At 41.7% G+C, this 17682-nt stretch overlaps 1 protein-coding gene across 1 annotated transcript; it reads left to right on the top strand.

Annotated features, from left to right (window-relative positions):
• Positions 1 to 313: 313 nt before the first annotated feature.
• Positions 314 to 16790, top strand: aldh1l2 (aldehyde dehydrogenase 1 family, member L2). Its single transcript, XM_024289808.2, has 23 exons — positions 314 to 562; positions 1273 to 1417; positions 3752 to 3986; positions 5251 to 5416; positions 5505 to 5606; positions 7774 to 7863; positions 8148 to 8282; positions 8359 to 8484; positions 8564 to 8655; positions 9001 to 9148; positions 10197 to 10316; positions 10420 to 10547; positions 11077 to 11227; positions 11299 to 11369; positions 11444 to 11549; positions 11673 to 11760; positions 12877 to 12970; positions 13042 to 13141; positions 13815 to 13913; positions 15141 to 15306; positions 15385 to 15490; positions 15561 to 15760; positions 15826 to 16790. The coding sequence occupies exons 1-23, from the start codon at positions 515 to 517 to the stop codon at positions 15879 to 15881; spliced, it is 2772 nt and encodes a 923-aa protein (XP_024145576.1). The 5' UTR covers positions 314 to 514; the 3' UTR covers positions 15882 to 16790.
• The last annotated feature ends 892 nt before the right edge of the window (positions 16791 to 17682 follow it).

Raw genomic sequence — 17682 nt, 5'->3', positions numbered from 1 at the left:
CTGGTTTGAACTGTCTATGTAAAGTAGTTTTCGAACAGGACCTGTTTTTAGGTGGTCTGAGTTCGAAAAATACAGTGGAACGCTCTCGCGAATCGGAAGCTGTGAATCGGAAGCCAGCTTCAGCGTCGTTCGATTCAGGCTCTTGTGAATCGAATCGTATGTGGAAATAATAACAGATACCCAGCTCTAGTATAAGGTAATGTGCGTGTGCGTGAGAGTGTGCGTGTTTGGGGGTGGTGGGTTCATGTCTCCATAACCCCAAAATAGCTCCTATCATAACCCTATCCGTCGGGGCAGGAGCAGGCTGGTCTTGAGCGCGCGCTCCGGGATCCCCGCGTGCTCGCGCACGTACGGCGTCGACTGGTTGCTGACGAGTATAATCTGGCTGCCGCGAGCCCGGTCCGGGATAAAAGCCGACCGCAGCGCCTTCAGAGTGTCAACCGCGCGCGCTGCTCCCTCTCTAACGGTTTTTCTGCTTTAAATCTCTTCATAAAAATAAAAAAACACCGCCATTATGCTGCTGACGGCGAGTCAAGTCATCAGGAAATTCTCCACGTCCTCCGTGAGTAACTCTCGGTGTCTCCATCATTCCGGTGAAGAAGAAAAAAAGGGGCTGCTGGGTAATAATAGGTTCGGTCCCGCTCAATAGAAGGCATGATAAAAGCAGTTGACAATTTAATGCAGAACACGCCGGCTTTTTATTTAAAGGGTACGGGGGGGTATGTGGATGACAGGTCCCCCCCCTTCCACCCTCCGCCGCCGTCTTGCCGCGTGTCCGGTCTTGCAGGAGCCTCACGTGAAGGCATGACGGAGCCTGGTGGGAACTGTCATGTAAGCCTGCGCACCAGGCAGAAACATGCGCACATGTGCAGGAAACCCGACACTCTCGCACATGCGCCGCTCGGACGCCGGCTGAGAGGAAGAGAAGAAGACATAAACCGAACCGCCATAGTTATGTAACATTTTGGTCATAGAAATCATGGATAAGTAGTTCCATTCAGGCGTTTATTTTTTTACATTCCATCAGAAGACCTCTAGAAATATATCTGATCCTCAGCTGGAAGATGAAGTTCCAAATTCCCCTTTAAAATTAAATATATGATGTCATTTACATTTGATTCATTAGATGTCAGAGTTAAATAATACAAAATCAACATACATTTTTATCTATGCAAAGATATGGCAAACATATGATAGTATAATTAATTGCAAAATACACTAGTAAATAGTTCAGTAATTACTGAATCAACCTCATCTCTGCTTTCATTACAGCGTTATTACCAGAAGAAGCTGAAATTAGCCATCATCGGTCAGAGTGTCTTCGGTCAGGAGGTGTACAGCAGCCTGAGGAAGCAGGGCCACAAAGTCGTGGGGGTGTTCACGGTCCCTGACAAAGACGGCAAAGCGGACCCCCTCGGTGAGCTTTCCCCACTTTTATTCTCACCCCTTCCAGTGGATTTGGAGAAACAACTGGATTAGAAGGGTTTGATTTCTTCCGGTCCTTCAGCATCCTCTTCCTCTTTAGTTCAGTGAATAGTTTCTCTGTAAAACTGTTATAAACATTTCATTAACACTTTAGATGAGGTGCTGCAAAACAGTCAAAAAATAGTTAATACATTGAGCAGTTTATGGCCTTTGTAGATAATGGATCTTACTAAGTATGATAATAAACCTTATTGTGCTAATAAATGTCTTATTAATACCTTAATAATGTTTATTTATGTGTTAATAATTCTTGTTAAGGAATCTTATTATAAAGTGTTATCAAAATTTCTTATTTTGCCATTTTTGTCTTTAAAAAAATATTTTTTGTTTATGAACAGATTGCATGAATAAATAATTAAAGTTTGCTCATTTATGCACTTTTTTATTCAAATTTATGAGTTGGTTCTATGGTTCTATTTCAGGGTTTATTCAGACTTGGTCCGCTTAAAGTGAACCAGAGTTTGTTTCCCCCGACGATGCGAAACAAAGTTTCAGTCTAAATACGTGCAAGCAAACTCTAGTCCAGGACTAGGAACCGCTCTAGGACTCATCTTTCTAAGTGGTCTCGGTTCTTTTCCAATCGGACTGAACTTTGGTTTGCTCTGAGATTCCTCAGTCTGAATACGATCTGCATCGAGCGTGAAACAATTGGACCAAACGGCCTCCGTAGCTGGTCTTTGGCGTACAAATGTGGAGCAGCGATGCAACAGCAACTCATTGAAATGTAGTCAGATGAATTTAAGTTTTACGGTGCTTCTCACAGTTTTCCCCACAACCTCGTAGCCGTAGTGTCTCCAGTAACAGTCTTGCAGCATTCCTCCGCCGTACCCAAGTAGCAATAAAAAGTGTTGAACCGGGCCTTGAAACAGATGTTCAAAATGGACCACGAAAATAAAAGGTTTGAATAAGTAAACTATCTTGAAAAGCATTTGCAACATCTCCATCTTTGTTTTGACCCGCCCCCTTAACTGTTGGCCAATGACTGAAGAGATCTTTAGTCACATGGTTTTGTTTACAAGCTTTGGTCTGGAGCAGAAATCTCCCAGTCTGAATTCAGACCAAACGCAAGGTTCAGGTTTTAGTCCGGAACAAATCAATACAGATGCTTTTTATTTTAGGGTGTATTCAGACCGGATGTGTCCAGTCTGAACACGTGTTAAAACAAATTAATGCAAAATCTAAGAAACTTCATACTTCAGAGTTTTCTAAACCTTTAGGATGAATTATACCTTTATTTATATGACATTTGGTATATATGTGTTCTCAATAGATTTAAAGTTCATAGATTTTTGGCAAAAACTAACCTGAACCAAAGTTTAAAGGTACAAATTCCAACAAACCATAAGAGATAAATGATCTGATTGGATTACGTTTATAAAATCATATAAATAAAGCATTAGTGTTTATAATCCAGTTCTGCAGTTTAGTGTTTCACATGACAGAGCATTGCTCAACAACCTGCAACCAACATGAATGTGGCACAAATGTTGACAGAATCCCTCCACTCCAATACTTTTATTAAAAGCTCAGATAAGTGTCTAGACTGGAAGTATGCAGATCCAGGAGGTTTGTGGGTAGTTCCAGTCCTCCCAGAGAGCAGCTTGGACTCCTGCTCCCTACGTTTGACCTGGTCCTCGGTGTAACCACGGGCCGTGCTTTGGCTGAGGTAAATGTGTGTGGACTCCCCTGTGCCTCTGAACAAAACAGGCCTTCATCCGTGTCAGATCATAGATAGTGGCTCCATTGTCTGCGCAGAGGGAGGCTCTGTGTGGACAACAGATGAAAGCCGCATGCAATCTTTCCACAAAGCATCGTCACTTCTCCACCTTCTCCCCTCATTTTCTCTTGTCAGGGCTGTTTACAGAACCTTATCTTGTGCTCGGGAGCTTTTTCTGGTCTCTGCTGCTTCATCACTGCAGTGCAGCTGTGGGACTGAAGAAAACGTTGAACTCTGCCAGGTTTATTGCACTTTATTGGACAGGGTGGACCTGGTATGAACTGGAATCTCTGGTTCAGACTGCCACTTCCTGCTTGGTTCCAGGAGTGAATGACCCTCTGACCCAACTGTTTACTCTTCATATCTAGCAGCTGATACAATCTGGGGACTTCCAGTTTGATGTTGAGCATATTTGAACACTAGGAAAAGTTTGTTTTCATCTCCCCTGACTTGAACTTTCTCCCTTCTTTTTACTTTTGGCTTTGAGAAACTTGTGGGATTTGTGGACACTCGCTGCAACTCTCCTCAACTTTCCTCTCGTCTTCTTAGCGGTGGCTGCGGAGAAGGACGGGACGCCGCTGTTCAAGTTTCCCCGGTGGCGGAACAAGGGGCAGCCCCTCCCAGAGGTGGTGGAGGCGTACAAGTCTGTGGGGGCGGAGCTCAACGTCATGCCCTTCTGCTCCCAGTTCATTCCTATGACTGTCATTGACCATCCTCAGCACGGCTCCATCATCTATCACCCCTCCATCCTGCCCCTGCACAGAGGAGCCTCTGCCATCAACTGGTGAGGTGGGGGGGGGCCCTGGTTTCTTAAATGTGTTTACTGTTCTTTATAGTCCACTGGTGTTGGCAATAAACATGTAGGTTTAGCTACGACCAAATGTTTTTAGCCTAATCGCTACATGGAGCAGTGTCTGTGTATATCTCATTCACAATACATGAAAGAAATAGAGGTTGTTGTGAGATCAGGTGTATTTATTTTACAAAAAGGGTTTGCACAAGCATCAGTAAACACGTCTACATGATTCTTGAGATCATTCAATTCACTTTATATAGCCCAATGTCACAAAAACAATTGCCTCATTTATAATTTTACAGGAGCAGAAGGTCGGTCATAAGACCTAAACAATAGCTAATTGCTAAACTAAACAGACTAAATAAAACTGGCTATCCCTGCCCTTAGACCCCCTCTCCCGGTAAAGAAAAACTTAAGAATTAAGGAGAGATGCCCACATGAGGGAGAGATCCTATCCCAGGATGGACAGGTGATTTACCAGGACCGGTAAAGAAGAAATAACTTTTCTAACTCTACTGCTACATTGTTAAGTAGTGTAGCAGAAGGGCTTCATCCGGATTAGCTGGGGGACAGCAAGGGATGTGAGACGAGCCAGAGGCAGGGTCCACTGCTAAGGACCGACAAGCCACCTGGAATCTCTCCCACTCCGAGACACGAAACGAGCCAGTCACGAGGTCCACTGCCAAGAACAGGAACACCGACAAGCCACCTGGAATCTTTCCCATCCATAGACGCCAAACGAATCAGTATTCATGTTGAAATATGAAGGTTTTACTGAAGAAAAACATTTTGAGGTTTTCATTGTGATTATTGGTTAATTCTGTGCAGGTTTTGCTGTTTTTAGGATCAGTTTGAAGCATTTGGATGGAATTGTGAGTTTGTGAATGAATGGAAACAGAATGAATGTGGTGTTTTGACTCTTCTCCTGTTGCATGGATTCTGCAGTTTAGTTTTAGGTTTTTTTTTGTTTGTTTTCCCCTCTCAGTCACTCCGGCTTCATGTTAATCATCCACAGCACTTGGTAATTATCCTGTCTATTTAAGGGCCTTTTTACAGTTGGTCATTGACAGCTTATTTGCTTTTTCACCTTTTTGTTGCTTTTGTCATGTCCTAGATTATTTATTAAATCATTAACAACCAAGCCCAGTCTCCTGCATTCTGGGTTCTACACCTCCAGTTCCTTTTTATCTTTTCCTTTTAGTTTTTTGCATAGCATTTTAGTGAGAGAAAGGTGTCCTGTTTCTGCCTTCAGGACCCTGATCCATGGAGATCAGAAAGCTGGTTTCACCGTGTTCTGGGCTGACGATGGACTGGACACCGGCCCCATCCTGCTGCAGAGGGAGTGTGCCGTGGAGCCGGATGACACCGTGGACACGCTGTACAACCGCTTCCTCTTCCCGGAGGGAATCAAAGCCATGGTAACTGTCTGGAAGATGGGTTTGAAGAAAGTGTTTCATTAAAGCTTCTTGGAAGGATTCTCAGACTGAGCTGTCTGTCCTGCTGCAGGTGGAGTCTGTGCAGCTCATAGCTGATGGAAAGGCTCCCAGAATTCCTCAGCCAGAGGAGGGTGCGAGCTACGAGGGAATCCAGAGGAAATCCAACGCCAAGGTGATACCGACCAGATCAGTTCATACATGGGACAAATCAATTCCTTATAGAGAGAAAATACAATCTTTGGATTTGTGTGTGTGTAATTCTTGATTTGTAACTCATACAAAACATTTTTGGGTGTAACCGTGTGTTCACATGTACAAAAATTACAAAATGCAATTCACGGAACTTTAAATTACAACAGCATAAAGCTAGCTACACACAAAAATCTTTAAAAAGTATGCACCAGTCACTTGTTGAACACACATAAAACTGGGCTGGGTATTGATTATAATTTCCATTGATTCCGATTTTTTATTTTTTATAATTCTTTCAATCCACTCAATTCAATTCAATTTTGAGTTTACACATTTATACACATTTGCTTAGAAATACCTTAATAATCTACTATGTGTTTTTGAATATATTTATATTAATCTGATACAGTTCACATACTGTAAAATGTATTAATGAAATAATGAGATTGTTAATATCATACAGTGTTGCATGGATTATCTAAAAGAGAAGTTGTAACTAAAATGTTCATTAACATTGTAAACATTGTTCTGCCTCTCCTGGAGGGAGTTTCAGTTTGGCCACTAGATGGCGATCGCGCTATAGCATTACACTTAATTCCAGAAGAAGAAAAAGTATGAGCAACAAATTATGTTTTAGACCACAAATGGTTACTTTAAAAAATATTTCCTTAAAAGAGTTTGGACAATTCTTGGCTGTGAGTTTATAAAGATGTTAATTTAGTCAGCAATGTATGTCTACGTCAACCAATCGTTACCATTAACCGTCCTATGGGAAATACCATTAAACATTAGCATCAAGCTAGCAGACTTTAGCATTATGTGCAAAATCCATTTATATTTTTAAGAATCGATTATTGATTTTATAAGCTCAAATTGATTTTATCAATGCAGCCCTAACCGCAATTATGCACAAATCTCATGTGAGACTCTTTTCACGTCTCAAATTTTTGTGGGTAAAGTGTGCGTTTTAATGCTGCTAGAATTCTGCGTCATCAGTCGTGCTGCCACAAACGATTATTTTAATGGTCGACTAATCAACGATTACTTTTTCTGATGAGTCGACTAATTGGATAATTTGCAAGCTGGATGTAAAACACACATCTTAACCATCACTAGCTTAAAACTAGATATATCATTACCTGTGATAATGCTAGTATGAATGCTTTAAGCTGAATTAGGCCGCTGAAGATGCTAGTGCTGATAGCTGAAGATTCTGAAATTGATAGCTAAAATCACTGAAGCTGATAGCCAGTGAAAATATTAGTTAAATGACAAATTAGCCTAAAACTGAAGAGACTAAGCTAGCCAAAGTAGCTAGCTTTCAGCTTAAATATTAGCTAAGCTCCAAAATAGCCTAAAAAAACCCTTAATAATATCTGGTAAAACTTGACATTTTCACATTTTCTTCAACAAATATGCCACAATAATTAATGTGAAAAAGTCTAAATATGTATTTTTAGGAGTAAAGTTTCTCTATCCACCTTGCTCCCTCTCGGCTGCGCTTTCCCTGCCAGCATGGAGCTCTTCCACCAGCGCCGGTTCCTAGTCACGGCGATAGCAGCGCCAGGTTCTGAGGAATCACAGCCGCAAGGAAGCAACGAGAATAGAGAAACCATTTCTAAAATACACAACATTTTTTTAGAACTCATCGCTCCCTCTCGGCTAGGAGACTGATTTATGTATAAATGTGTTTTCGTATCAGGTTTTTTGCTGTGTACTTTTTAAAGATTTGTATGTGTAGCTAGTTTTAAGCTGTTATCATTTAAAGTTGTGCGTTTATTGTATTTTGTAATTTTTGTACATGTGAATACACAATTACAAGTGCACACTGTTACACACTAAATCTATTGTATTAGTAACAATTTAAGAATCACCCACATAAAAAAATCCAAAGTTACACACAAATAGGCAGACTTAAGCTACAAATGTAAAATTTTGCAAATTGAGACTATTTTCTCTCCATATTTCCTATGTCCTTGTCTCCTGCAGCCTCATGTCAATGTGCGGTTCATAGAGGAGACGTTTACTTTCCTCTGTAATTTTTCCTGGCTCTGCTCCCCTAGGAGCTGCCAGCTGTGTGACTTTGCCCTCATTCTCAGTCATTTAGATAGCACTGAGCATAACCAGCCTCTCCCTGTGGTTCCCAGGTTGACTTGGCTCAGCCGGCTAAAGCCATCCACAACTGGATCCGTGGCCACGACAAAGTCCCCGGAGCCTGGGCGCACATAGGTGGTCAGGTGTGTTTTCTGACAAGGACAAGAGTCTGCTGACACCACTAACAACAAACTATGTGAACATTATTCCAATAATGTTGTATAGACAGACAGACAGACAGACCGCGATCTGATAGGTAGATAGATAGACAGCTATCTAGCTAGCTATCAGATCTGTTATGTTTTTATGTTGGGCACTGATGCCTCCGCTTTGCCCTCCTTGCATTTGCTGTAGAAGTTAGAAAGCAGCTGCAGAACTGGAGTGCTTTCTCACTCACATAAAGTGGTTAAAGTTACCGTCTCTGCAGTCGGTGACCTTTTATGGCTCATCCATGCTGAGCGAGCCGGTCCCAGCCGGCCAGCCCCTGGAGATCGAGGGAGCGTCCCAACCCGGCATCATCTCAAAGAAAGGGCTGGTGCTGTTTGGAACTGACGGGAAGGCTGTAAGTGTCACATCTGTGTGCAAACTACTGGATTATTGGAACAGATCTGAATAATCTAAGTGTGTTTTACGCTCAGCTCCTAGTGAAGAACCTGCAGTTTGAGGATGGAAAGATGATTCCTGCTTCCAAGTACTTCTCCTCCGGAGAGAGCTCGTCTGTGGAGCTGACCGACGAGGAGAAGAAAATGGCAGAGGAAATCAGGGCAAGGAGATCTCTGTGTTTCTCAAATTAACAGAAGTTTCTAACAAAGGAAAATAATTCCCTTTTCTTTCCACTTAAAGAACATCTGGAAGGGCATTCTCAGCAACGTTCCGGCCATTGTGGACACCACAGACTTTTTTAAGTCTGGAGCTGCTTCCATGGATGTTGTCAGGTGAGGATGAAGGATTTCAAAATGACTCATCTTAACTTTTATTACTGACCATGTGAAATACATGATACATTTTCTGTTCTTTACTGAGATCTAAAGATAGTCTCCATTAGTAACTGAGTTTATTTCAATTAAAAAAAGTCTAAATCCAGAAACAATTTGACAGCTTGAATATCTATTTTTAGCAGTCATTCCTTCAAAAATAATGTCTGGTCAGTCTCTCATTTTAGGAACTATGTCAGATCCCTCTTGGTTTTCCAGACCCCTCACGTCTTCTGTGAGGTCATCGGTCTGTTGCACAGAAGTCCACTTCTGCGGCTAAAGTGGAGTTGGTTTGACTGTGTGCAGGCTGGTGGAGGAGGTGAAGCAGAAGTGTGTTGGTGTCCAGCTGCAGAATGAGGACGTTTACATGGCCACCACCTTCCAGGACTTCATCCAGATGTTTGTGCGCAAGCTGAGGGGAGAAGACCAGGAGGAGGAGCTGGTCGTTGACTATGTTAGTCCAATCAGAGGTTTCAAGACTCAATGATGGATGGATAAATGGATGGATGCATGGATAGATGGATTGTTACGATCCCAACCGAGGGGAAGGGAGAATAAGGTGTAACATAAAAAAAGAAAACCCAGACTGGAGCACTGTGGTGGTGTGCAGCTTTTAATTTGCTGCACAATGAACACAAACAGAATGCAACAAAGAAAGAAAAGTTGAACAAGGGTTAATTTTTACAGCACATCAAATAGAAAACATCTCCACATGGGAGCCACAAACTCAGACCCACCAGGTCTGTTGAGTATAACTGTCAAAGTTCGACACAGGCTCTCAACAATAAGCTCCACCACCAAAGTCCACAAAAGAGGACAGGAACTTAAAGTTTGGAGTTCACACCATGGGCAAGCTGACCACCAGAAAGGGCGTTACAAAAGCTGCCAACGTTGGATGGGGAAGTCAGCTCTTTTATCCATGTGTGGATCCTCTGTCACTGGTCCTCAGCTGATAGCATGATGAGGATCAGGTGTAGATGGGCGGGTCCACACTCTGCAGAGCTGCAGCTCTCAGCTTAGACTCCTACAGAAAGAAAACTCATTCACGCCAACTCTTTTACCCAAAACTCAAGCACACAACCAGACAAACCATACACAAAGAGTGCCGGATACACCAGGGCCGTAACATGGATGGATGGATGGATACAGGATGGATGGAAGCATGGATGGATGCAGATACTCACAAAATAGACACACATCACAAATGAAGCATCACACAGACAAATCCAGTGTGACTATTTTCTCTCCATACTGGTGAAGCACAGACCCGGGTTCTCCACCTACACACAGGTGGAGGAAGACCGGTGACTCCTAGAGATGAATGGATGCAGACTAAGGAGACAGGAGTCAGAAAGCCAGCACTTGAGTGAAAGGTGTTAAAGAGTCAGAACGCAGAAACAAGTCGTCACCGTGACAGGAAGCAATGTCGGAAGAAAAGCAATCTGTGAATTTACGTCCTTTTATTCTCAGCAAACTTTCTGGTTCTGTTATTGTGGTTTTAGGCAACCAAAGAAGTGAACAGCATGACAGTGAAAATGCCATACCAGTGTTTTATCAATGGGAGGTTTGAGAATGCAGAAGATGGAAAAACCTACAACACCATCAACCCCACGGATGGATCTGTGAGTCTGGTCCACACTAACCTGTTCGTCCTTTCACTCTATCTGATCTCACCTAGGATTCAGGGTTTCAGGTGTTTGGTTTAATAGAAGATTCTTCATGCAGGTGATCTGTAAGGTGTCCTACGCAGCGGTGAGTGATGTGGACCGGGCCGTAGCTGCTGCTAAGGAAGCTTTTGACAACGGACCGTGGGGCAGGATGAACCCCAGAGACAGAGGGAGTCTCCTGTACAAGTGAGTCGAGGTTCAAGAGGACAAAAAACAAACATGTCTGGATGATTTTAGTGACCAGGGTAGAGTATTCACATGAGATTACAACCAATGACTAGTTTTTAGCTACTAGCTAGGTTTTTTTAGCACAATGACTGTAATCATTTCTAATAAAAAGCTACACAACCACTAATTTCATTTGATTCTAGGTGTAGTTATCAGGAATTGTTTACAGTGAGGGTCAATACTGGATTAGAGCTTCCCCAAAACGGGTTCAAACCCGATTTAGTAAAAATTATGTATGTTAAAAGTATGTTAAATATCAAGCTAGAATTATAATTATTTCTTTAAATAATCAGAACTTGAATGAGCTAGAAAGTGTTTTTTTTAGCATCCTTATCATTTTTTCTCTTCACACTTGGGTCAGATTAAATGCCATACGATTGACACTCATGTCTTAGAGTCATAGGAACCTTGCACTTAAAATCCCAATTTTATCTTTGCTAATTTCTATAGAAAGCCTATAAACTTAGAAGTCACTTTCCTCCCTCAGGCTTGCAGACCTGATGGAAGAGCATCAGGAAGAGCTGGCCACCATCGAGTCCATCGACTCTGGAGCCGTGTACACGCTCGCTCTCAAGACTCACGTCGGCATGTCCATTCAGACGTTCCGCTACTTTGCTGGCTGGTGTGACAAAATTCAGGTGGGACAACGTTCACTTTCACAGCTGGATAAACCTTCACCAGACCAATGAAACCTTCTTCATTCATACAGGGCAAAACCATCCCCATCAACCAAGCCAGGCCCAACCGCAACCTGACCTTCACAAAGAAAGAGCCTCTGGGGTGAAGTTCTGCGGCTGCTGAACAGCCCTGAACCCATCCACTGTTTTCTGACCGACTGCTTCTTTGTGCGGCAGAGTTTGTGCCATAGTCATCCCCTGGAATTACCCCCTCATGATGCTGGCCTGGAAAAGTGCAGCCTGTCTGGCAGCTGGAAACACGCTAGTGCTGAAGCCAGCTCAGGTGAGGATTTTAACTCTAATATTAACCATCTGCATTTGTTAAAGGTTGAATATATCGTCAAAACACTATCAGGTGTTCAGGACATTTCTCATCTGACTGTGTTCATTTGTTTGTCATTTATAGGTGACTCCTCTGACGGCGCTGAAGTTTGCTGAGCTTTCTGTGAAAGCTGGAATCCCTAAAGGAGTCATAAATATTCTACCAGGCTCTGGTATAAATACTAAAAATGTCTAAAAGGCAGTTTCTCAGATTCTTGTTCCAATCGTATTGCAAACAAAAGTCCCAGTTTTGAGGTCAAACTTTTCTTTGTTAAGAAAAAAATTATAATTTACCAATAAAAATATTTAATATTTGCTTTCAAAAACATTTTTTAGCATTTACAAAATTATTTTTTTCTTTAAAAAGTACTTTTGCAGTTGCTCAAACGTTTTTAGATGCGTAGTGCCTCATCTCGCTTTCACCCTATCTTTGATTTTGTGTTTAAAAATTTCTCTCAGCATTATGATTGTGCCAACCAAACAGCCTGCTGATTACTTTTGTCTAAACATATTCATGAAAAAATGCAGCTGTCTCTTATTTTTTTTATTTTTAATTCACGAAAAATACTATAGCTTGTTCATACAAATCATAACCGTAATGGATGGAGACGACGCTGAGATGCTTTTTTTCTGCTTCTGACATGGTTAAAGACTGTAGAATTCAGACCGAACAGCGCCGATAGAAAGACCAGAGTCCTCCTCGGCCCCCTAGCACGGCAGTGCGAGGTAGAGACACCTGATTGGATAGAATCTAGACCAATCAACTGGCTGTTTGGGGTGGCACAAACGCAACGCTGAAAGAAAACGTTAAACGCAAGTTCAAAGATGGGGCGAAAGATGAGGCACTACACATCTAAAAACGTTTGGGTTGCAATCGCAGAAATATTTTTCTAAAGAAAAAAAAGTTTGCAAATGCAGAAAAAACGTTTTTGAAATAAAATATTAAACATTTTCATTTGCAAATTATGTTTTTTTTTTAAATAATTTACATTTTGTTTGCAGCTTAGAAAATGTTGATCTCAAAACTATGTTTTTCCTTGCAATATGGTGGCACAAATATCACCCCAGAAGATTTGTGTTGCTAAAATCTTCCTAAAAGCTAAAATAATTTTTCACAAACGTATTTGAGTTAGTTTAGAAATAAGTGGTTTGGTCAGATTCCTGCTTAAATCTGCTAATATCTGCTTATTTCTGCACCTATGATGAAGGTCAATGGATTTTGTTAGCATTGACTTATGTGTTTGTGTTGGCCTCTGCGATCAGACACTGAAGGGATTTCTCCTCTTCAGGTGGCATGGTGGGGCAGCGTCTGTCCGACCATCCCGACATCCGTAAGCTGGGTTTCACCGGCTCCACGCCGATCGGCAAGCAGATCATGAAGAGGTAACAGCCTGCTGGTCTGCTAACTGGTCTTCAGAGCTGCTTGCTAATCCTCTTTATCTGGGGGTCTTCAGCTGCGCGCTCAGCAACCTGAAGAAGGTTTCTCTGGAGCTGGGCGGGAAATCCCCTCTCATCATCTTCAGTGACTGTGACATGGACAAGGCCGTCCGCATGGTGAGGAAGCTCGTCTTTTGCCATGTTTGTTGTTCTTTCTTTGCATTTGTGTCATCAAAAGTAACCAAAGCTCCTTCTGCAGCTCTGACAATATTTCAGAAAGTTTGATTAAATTCCACATGTTGTTTTAGTGTAAGGTCACTTGGAAAACATGCTGTTTTCTAAGGGTGAAAGAAAATATCAAATCAGTGAAAAATCGCGATACTTGTATTGATTTAAAATTCTGCCAAGATGATATTGAATTTGTTATGTATATGCAAACGTAGTTCAGCGTATTACTTATGTTTTACGAAAAAAACAAAAAAAAAGGGAAATATTGCCAGGTACTATCTTTTTAAAAATATCGGGAGACGTATTGCGACACATGTATCAGGATACGTATGTTAGTGAATGTGGCAACGCAGGCTGGGGGTTCACGTTCCACAGGTCAGCCTCTATCAGAGTCTGGCGGCAACGCTGCAACATCTATAACAATACCAATATGGAGTCCAACTTTCCGTATGCAACAAGCTAGCATGTAATCTCTAGTAATATCAATGGTTGGTATCACCAGACTCTTGCCAGTACACACCTCAACGGTTTTCATCAATCAAATCACGTTAGCTTCATGTAAACAAACGGCTGGTTTTAAAGATCATTAAGTTCTCCAATAAGATGAAACGCTTCTCCACAGGGAATGAGCTCTGTGTTCTTCAACAAAGGAGAGAACTGCATCGCCGCTGGACGTCTGTTCGTGGAGGAGTCCATCCATGACGAGTACATCCGCCGAGTGGTGAGTCGAAAAATACCGACTCTGCTCCGTCACAAAATGCCTTATCCTTCTTTGAGTCCACATCATGGCTCCGCCTTCATCACAAAGAGCCTGTTCTTGAGAGAGTAAAGTTACAGTCACCACACTTTCAGTCGTGACTAACCATCACCTTACTGTCCTACAACAATGATTTGGGGAGCAAATCAAATATAACATCCACAAAGTTTCTAAAACATTAAAAAGGGGATTTTTTTCCCAAAATCATAGTTGTAATAGGACAGAAACGTGATGATTATTATGATGAATGAAAGTTTGGCTGGAGCTTTTCTTAAACAGTGTAATCAGGAAGACCTATCCTGAACTCTGGGCCTTCTGCAAGAAAATTATAATCCTCTCAAATCTTCTATTGACACTATTGGCTGTTCCAACTATGTGGATTCTGATCCCTTTTTCCAACTGTATACCAAGGTACTAAACAGCTACTGATGAGCTAAGGAGCCAGGACCAGATACCAGGTCCATTTGGACTTAGAAAGATAGAAGATGGAGACAGAAGCCAATGGGTCCTAAAGGGTAAAGGATTGAAGGACCAGCTTAAGGAGCCAAGACTAGAAAGAAGGTCTTAATTTTACATTTGCAAAGTCTCAAATTTAATTTGAATAAATGAGTAGAAACTCTGAATAAAAATACTTTTGAATTGGACATACAAAGTATTTGACCTGTCCAACAATTTTGTGTGCAAGCAATGAAATGACGATTATCAGTTGTATAAACAACGACCATTCATCCTGTACAAGTATAGTTTTTTTTTTACAGACGTGATAAAATAAGAATGATAGCGATCAAAAGCAAGCCAAAAGTCACCATTTTGCAGATATTTCTATTTAATTCAATAAGGTGACTGAAAAGAACTGAAAAGAGTCAACATACCGAAGTTTCACTTATGCTTGAACAGACAACACAGCCTCAACTAGGATTGTGAAGCTTTAAACAGATAAAATCCTTGGAAAAAATAAACTGCTTCCACTGCTGCTGATAGAGATGGTTCTTGGTTTCACTTCTGTACCGCTTCCTGTGGCCTCCTGGGTGTGTTCAAGATTTCTTTATGTCAGAAAAACAAGAAACTTTGCAGTTGTTGTTGCCAATCAGACTGGAAATGCATAGCGGAGACACTAATTTATCCAGTTGCTTTAGCCTGGTTGGATAGATCTATGATAATTGGACTGTTTCCCATCTCCGTTCTTTAAAGGTTGAGGAAATCATGAAGATGAAAATCGGTGATCCTCTGGATCGATCCACCGATCACGGCCCACAGAACCACAAGGCCCACCTGGACAAGCTCCTGGAGTACTGCGACATCGGGGTGAAGGAAGGAGCCACACTGGTGTATGGAGGCAAACAGGTGGACAGGCCAGGTAGAAGACGCCCCCCACTGTCTGAGGAAAACCATCTCCTGACACAGATCAACCATCTTATACCATCATTTCTCCCAGGTTTCTTCATGCAGCCCACAGTGTTCACCGACGTGGAAGACCACATGTTCATCGCCAAAGAGGAGTCCTTTGGTCCCGTCATGGTGGTGTCCAAATTCAAAGACGGGTAAGACAGTAACACTCCTATCTGTAAAGAAGCCAGCAGCCGTCTCACTCTACCCCCTCCCAAACCTCAGGGACGTGGACGGTGTTCTTCAGAGAGCCAACGACACGGAGTACGGCCTGGCCTCTGGGGTGTTCACCCGCGACATCAACAAGGCCATGTATGTGAGCGAGCGGCTGGAGGCCGGAACCGTCTTTGTCAACACCTACAACAAAACCGACGTGGCTTCACCCTTCGGAGGATTCAAGCAGTCGGGCTTTGGCAAAGACTTGGGTCAGTATTCGAGAGCGTAACAGTGCAGATGGAGGTCTGTAGATTTACTTGTTCTCTGTGTTCAGGAGAGGACGCCCTCTCAGAATACCTGAAGACCAAAGCAGTGACGGTGGAGTATTGAAGCTCAGGCCACATCTGGATCAGAAGGTTGAACTACACCTCCAGGTTTCAGTGGACTTCTACACATCTATTAGGATGTGGGGCGTTTGAGGTTCAACACAGAAGAACACAATACTGGCCACCCTTAAATCCTGGACCGTGAGTGCTAGATATTTCAGTTTGGGCGTCATCAACCCCTTTTTTTAAGACAAAAGTGGGCTTCAAAAAAGACCGCATCACTCCTTGAATGCATGGACACAAAGCTGATAGATGCAACGCTTCCTGAATTTTTGCAGGGTTTAGATTCATATCGGTACATTCAAGCATCTGACTCGACCAGGAGACACTGCAGCACAAGTCTTACTTCTTTGTTTTATGTTTTTTTTGAGCCCGCTCCATCACATTGTGAAGAAAACAGCGTGCCTTCCAATGTTACCTGTGCATAAAGCCACTTTCCCGTTCATCAGACTTTGGGGAAAATGTTTCTAAATGTTGTCGGTTAGAGTTCACGGTGTGTCATTTGTAGCAGATGTAAAATCTTTTTTTACATTTTTTAAACACTATGATTTTTCAAACAAAATTGTCCAATTTTTTGTAAATTCTCTGCTTTTAGAATCAAAACAAGGACATAAATATTCCAGATATTTTGGATATTGTTCCCCCTATTTTGTAAAAGTCTATTTCTTTGTAGTGACAAAACTGTGAATGTAAAGCTGTGGAAGAGGAGCGAGGGCTGTGGAGCTACCAACTGGAGAGCGACAAGTGTCACCGGAATAAAATGATCATGTTTGAAAGAAAATTCTCCTTTTCATTTGTGGTGCAGAGTCAGAACTGAGGCTAAGAGGTTTCCAAAGGAACAAACCTTGAGATTTCATGAGACGTTTGTTGGATGTACAAAGCTCAAAAGAATTAAGTGAACATTATAAGAACACATCTGATACCTGCATGAATGAAATATTCTGTTCTATATTCCTGCCTTTACATTGTTGCATGTGCTGACATAATAAAGGCTACTAAAGACTGAATACTGGATGTAAAACAAAAATCTTAACTATCTTTAGATTTAAACTTGGAAGTGTTTAAGCCACATGAGTCAAACTCAAGGCCCGGGGGCCGGATCCGGCCCTCAGATCATTTTATTTTATTGTTATTAATGGTCCGATGTTATCTTGCGCCTATTTCTAACTTGTATAATTTTGACAAAATATATTGTGTGAGATGTCGTGTTATTTAAGTTTTAAGTTGATTTATTCTATAATAATAATCCTGCCTTTTTATTATTCATAATTATGTTAAAAAGTTACAGTTTTGAAGTTTTAAAAATTGGCATTCTTCTAGTTTTTCTGTTTTGCTGCTGAAATGTTTTGCCATTTACTAAGATGTTTGAGGTTATTTTGGAGTTGAGCACATTTTTCAGCTACATGCTAGCTGTTTTGGCTAATTTGGCTATTTTTTCTGTTTTTTGGACGTTTTTTGGAGTTTAGCTATTATTTCAGAATTTAGACTTAGCGTTTTCAGCTATCAACTTCAGTGATTTCAGCTATCAGCTTTAGCATTTCCAGCTATCAGTTTCAGTGTTTTCTGCTATCAGCTTTAGCATTTCCAGCTAACTTCAGTGTTTTCAGCCATCAGCTTTTGCATTTTTAGCTAGCTTCAGCATTTTCAGCTATTAGCTTCAGTGATTTCAGCTATTAGTTTTAGCATTTCCAGCTATCAGCTTTAGCATTTCCAGGAAGCTTCAGCGTTTGCAGCTATCAACTTCAGTGAGATCAGCTTCAGCGTTTCAAGCTAGCTTCAGCGTTTGCAGCTATCAGCTTTAGCAT

The sequence above is a fragment of the Oryzias melastigma genome, linkage group LG23 (assembly GCF_002922805.2).
Source record: "Oryzias melastigma strain HK-1 linkage group LG23, ASM292280v2, whole genome shotgun sequence".
NCBI lineage: Eukaryota > Metazoa > Chordata > Actinopteri > Beloniformes > Adrianichthyidae > Oryzias > Oryzias melastigma.
The sequence above is the reverse complement of the archived record's forward strand: the minus strand, read 5'-3'. Positions and strand labels throughout refer to the sequence as shown.

What these genes read in the sequence shown, in the direction of transcription:
- aldh1l2 (XM_024289808.2), top strand. Translation starts at nt 515, where the DNA reads ATGCTGCTGACGGCGAGTCAAGTCATCAGGAAATTCTCCACGTCCTCC. An exon ending in GGAGCCTCTGCCATCAACTG is followed by an intron (nt 3,987 to 5,250) that starts GTGAGGTGGGGG and finishes TTCTGCCTTCAG; the next exon opens with GACCCTGATCCATGGAGATC. An exon ending in CGGAGGGAATCAAAGCCATG is followed by an intron (nt 5,417 to 5,504) that starts GTAACTGTCTGG and finishes GTCCTGCTGCAG; the next exon opens with GTGGAGTCTGTGCAGCTCAT.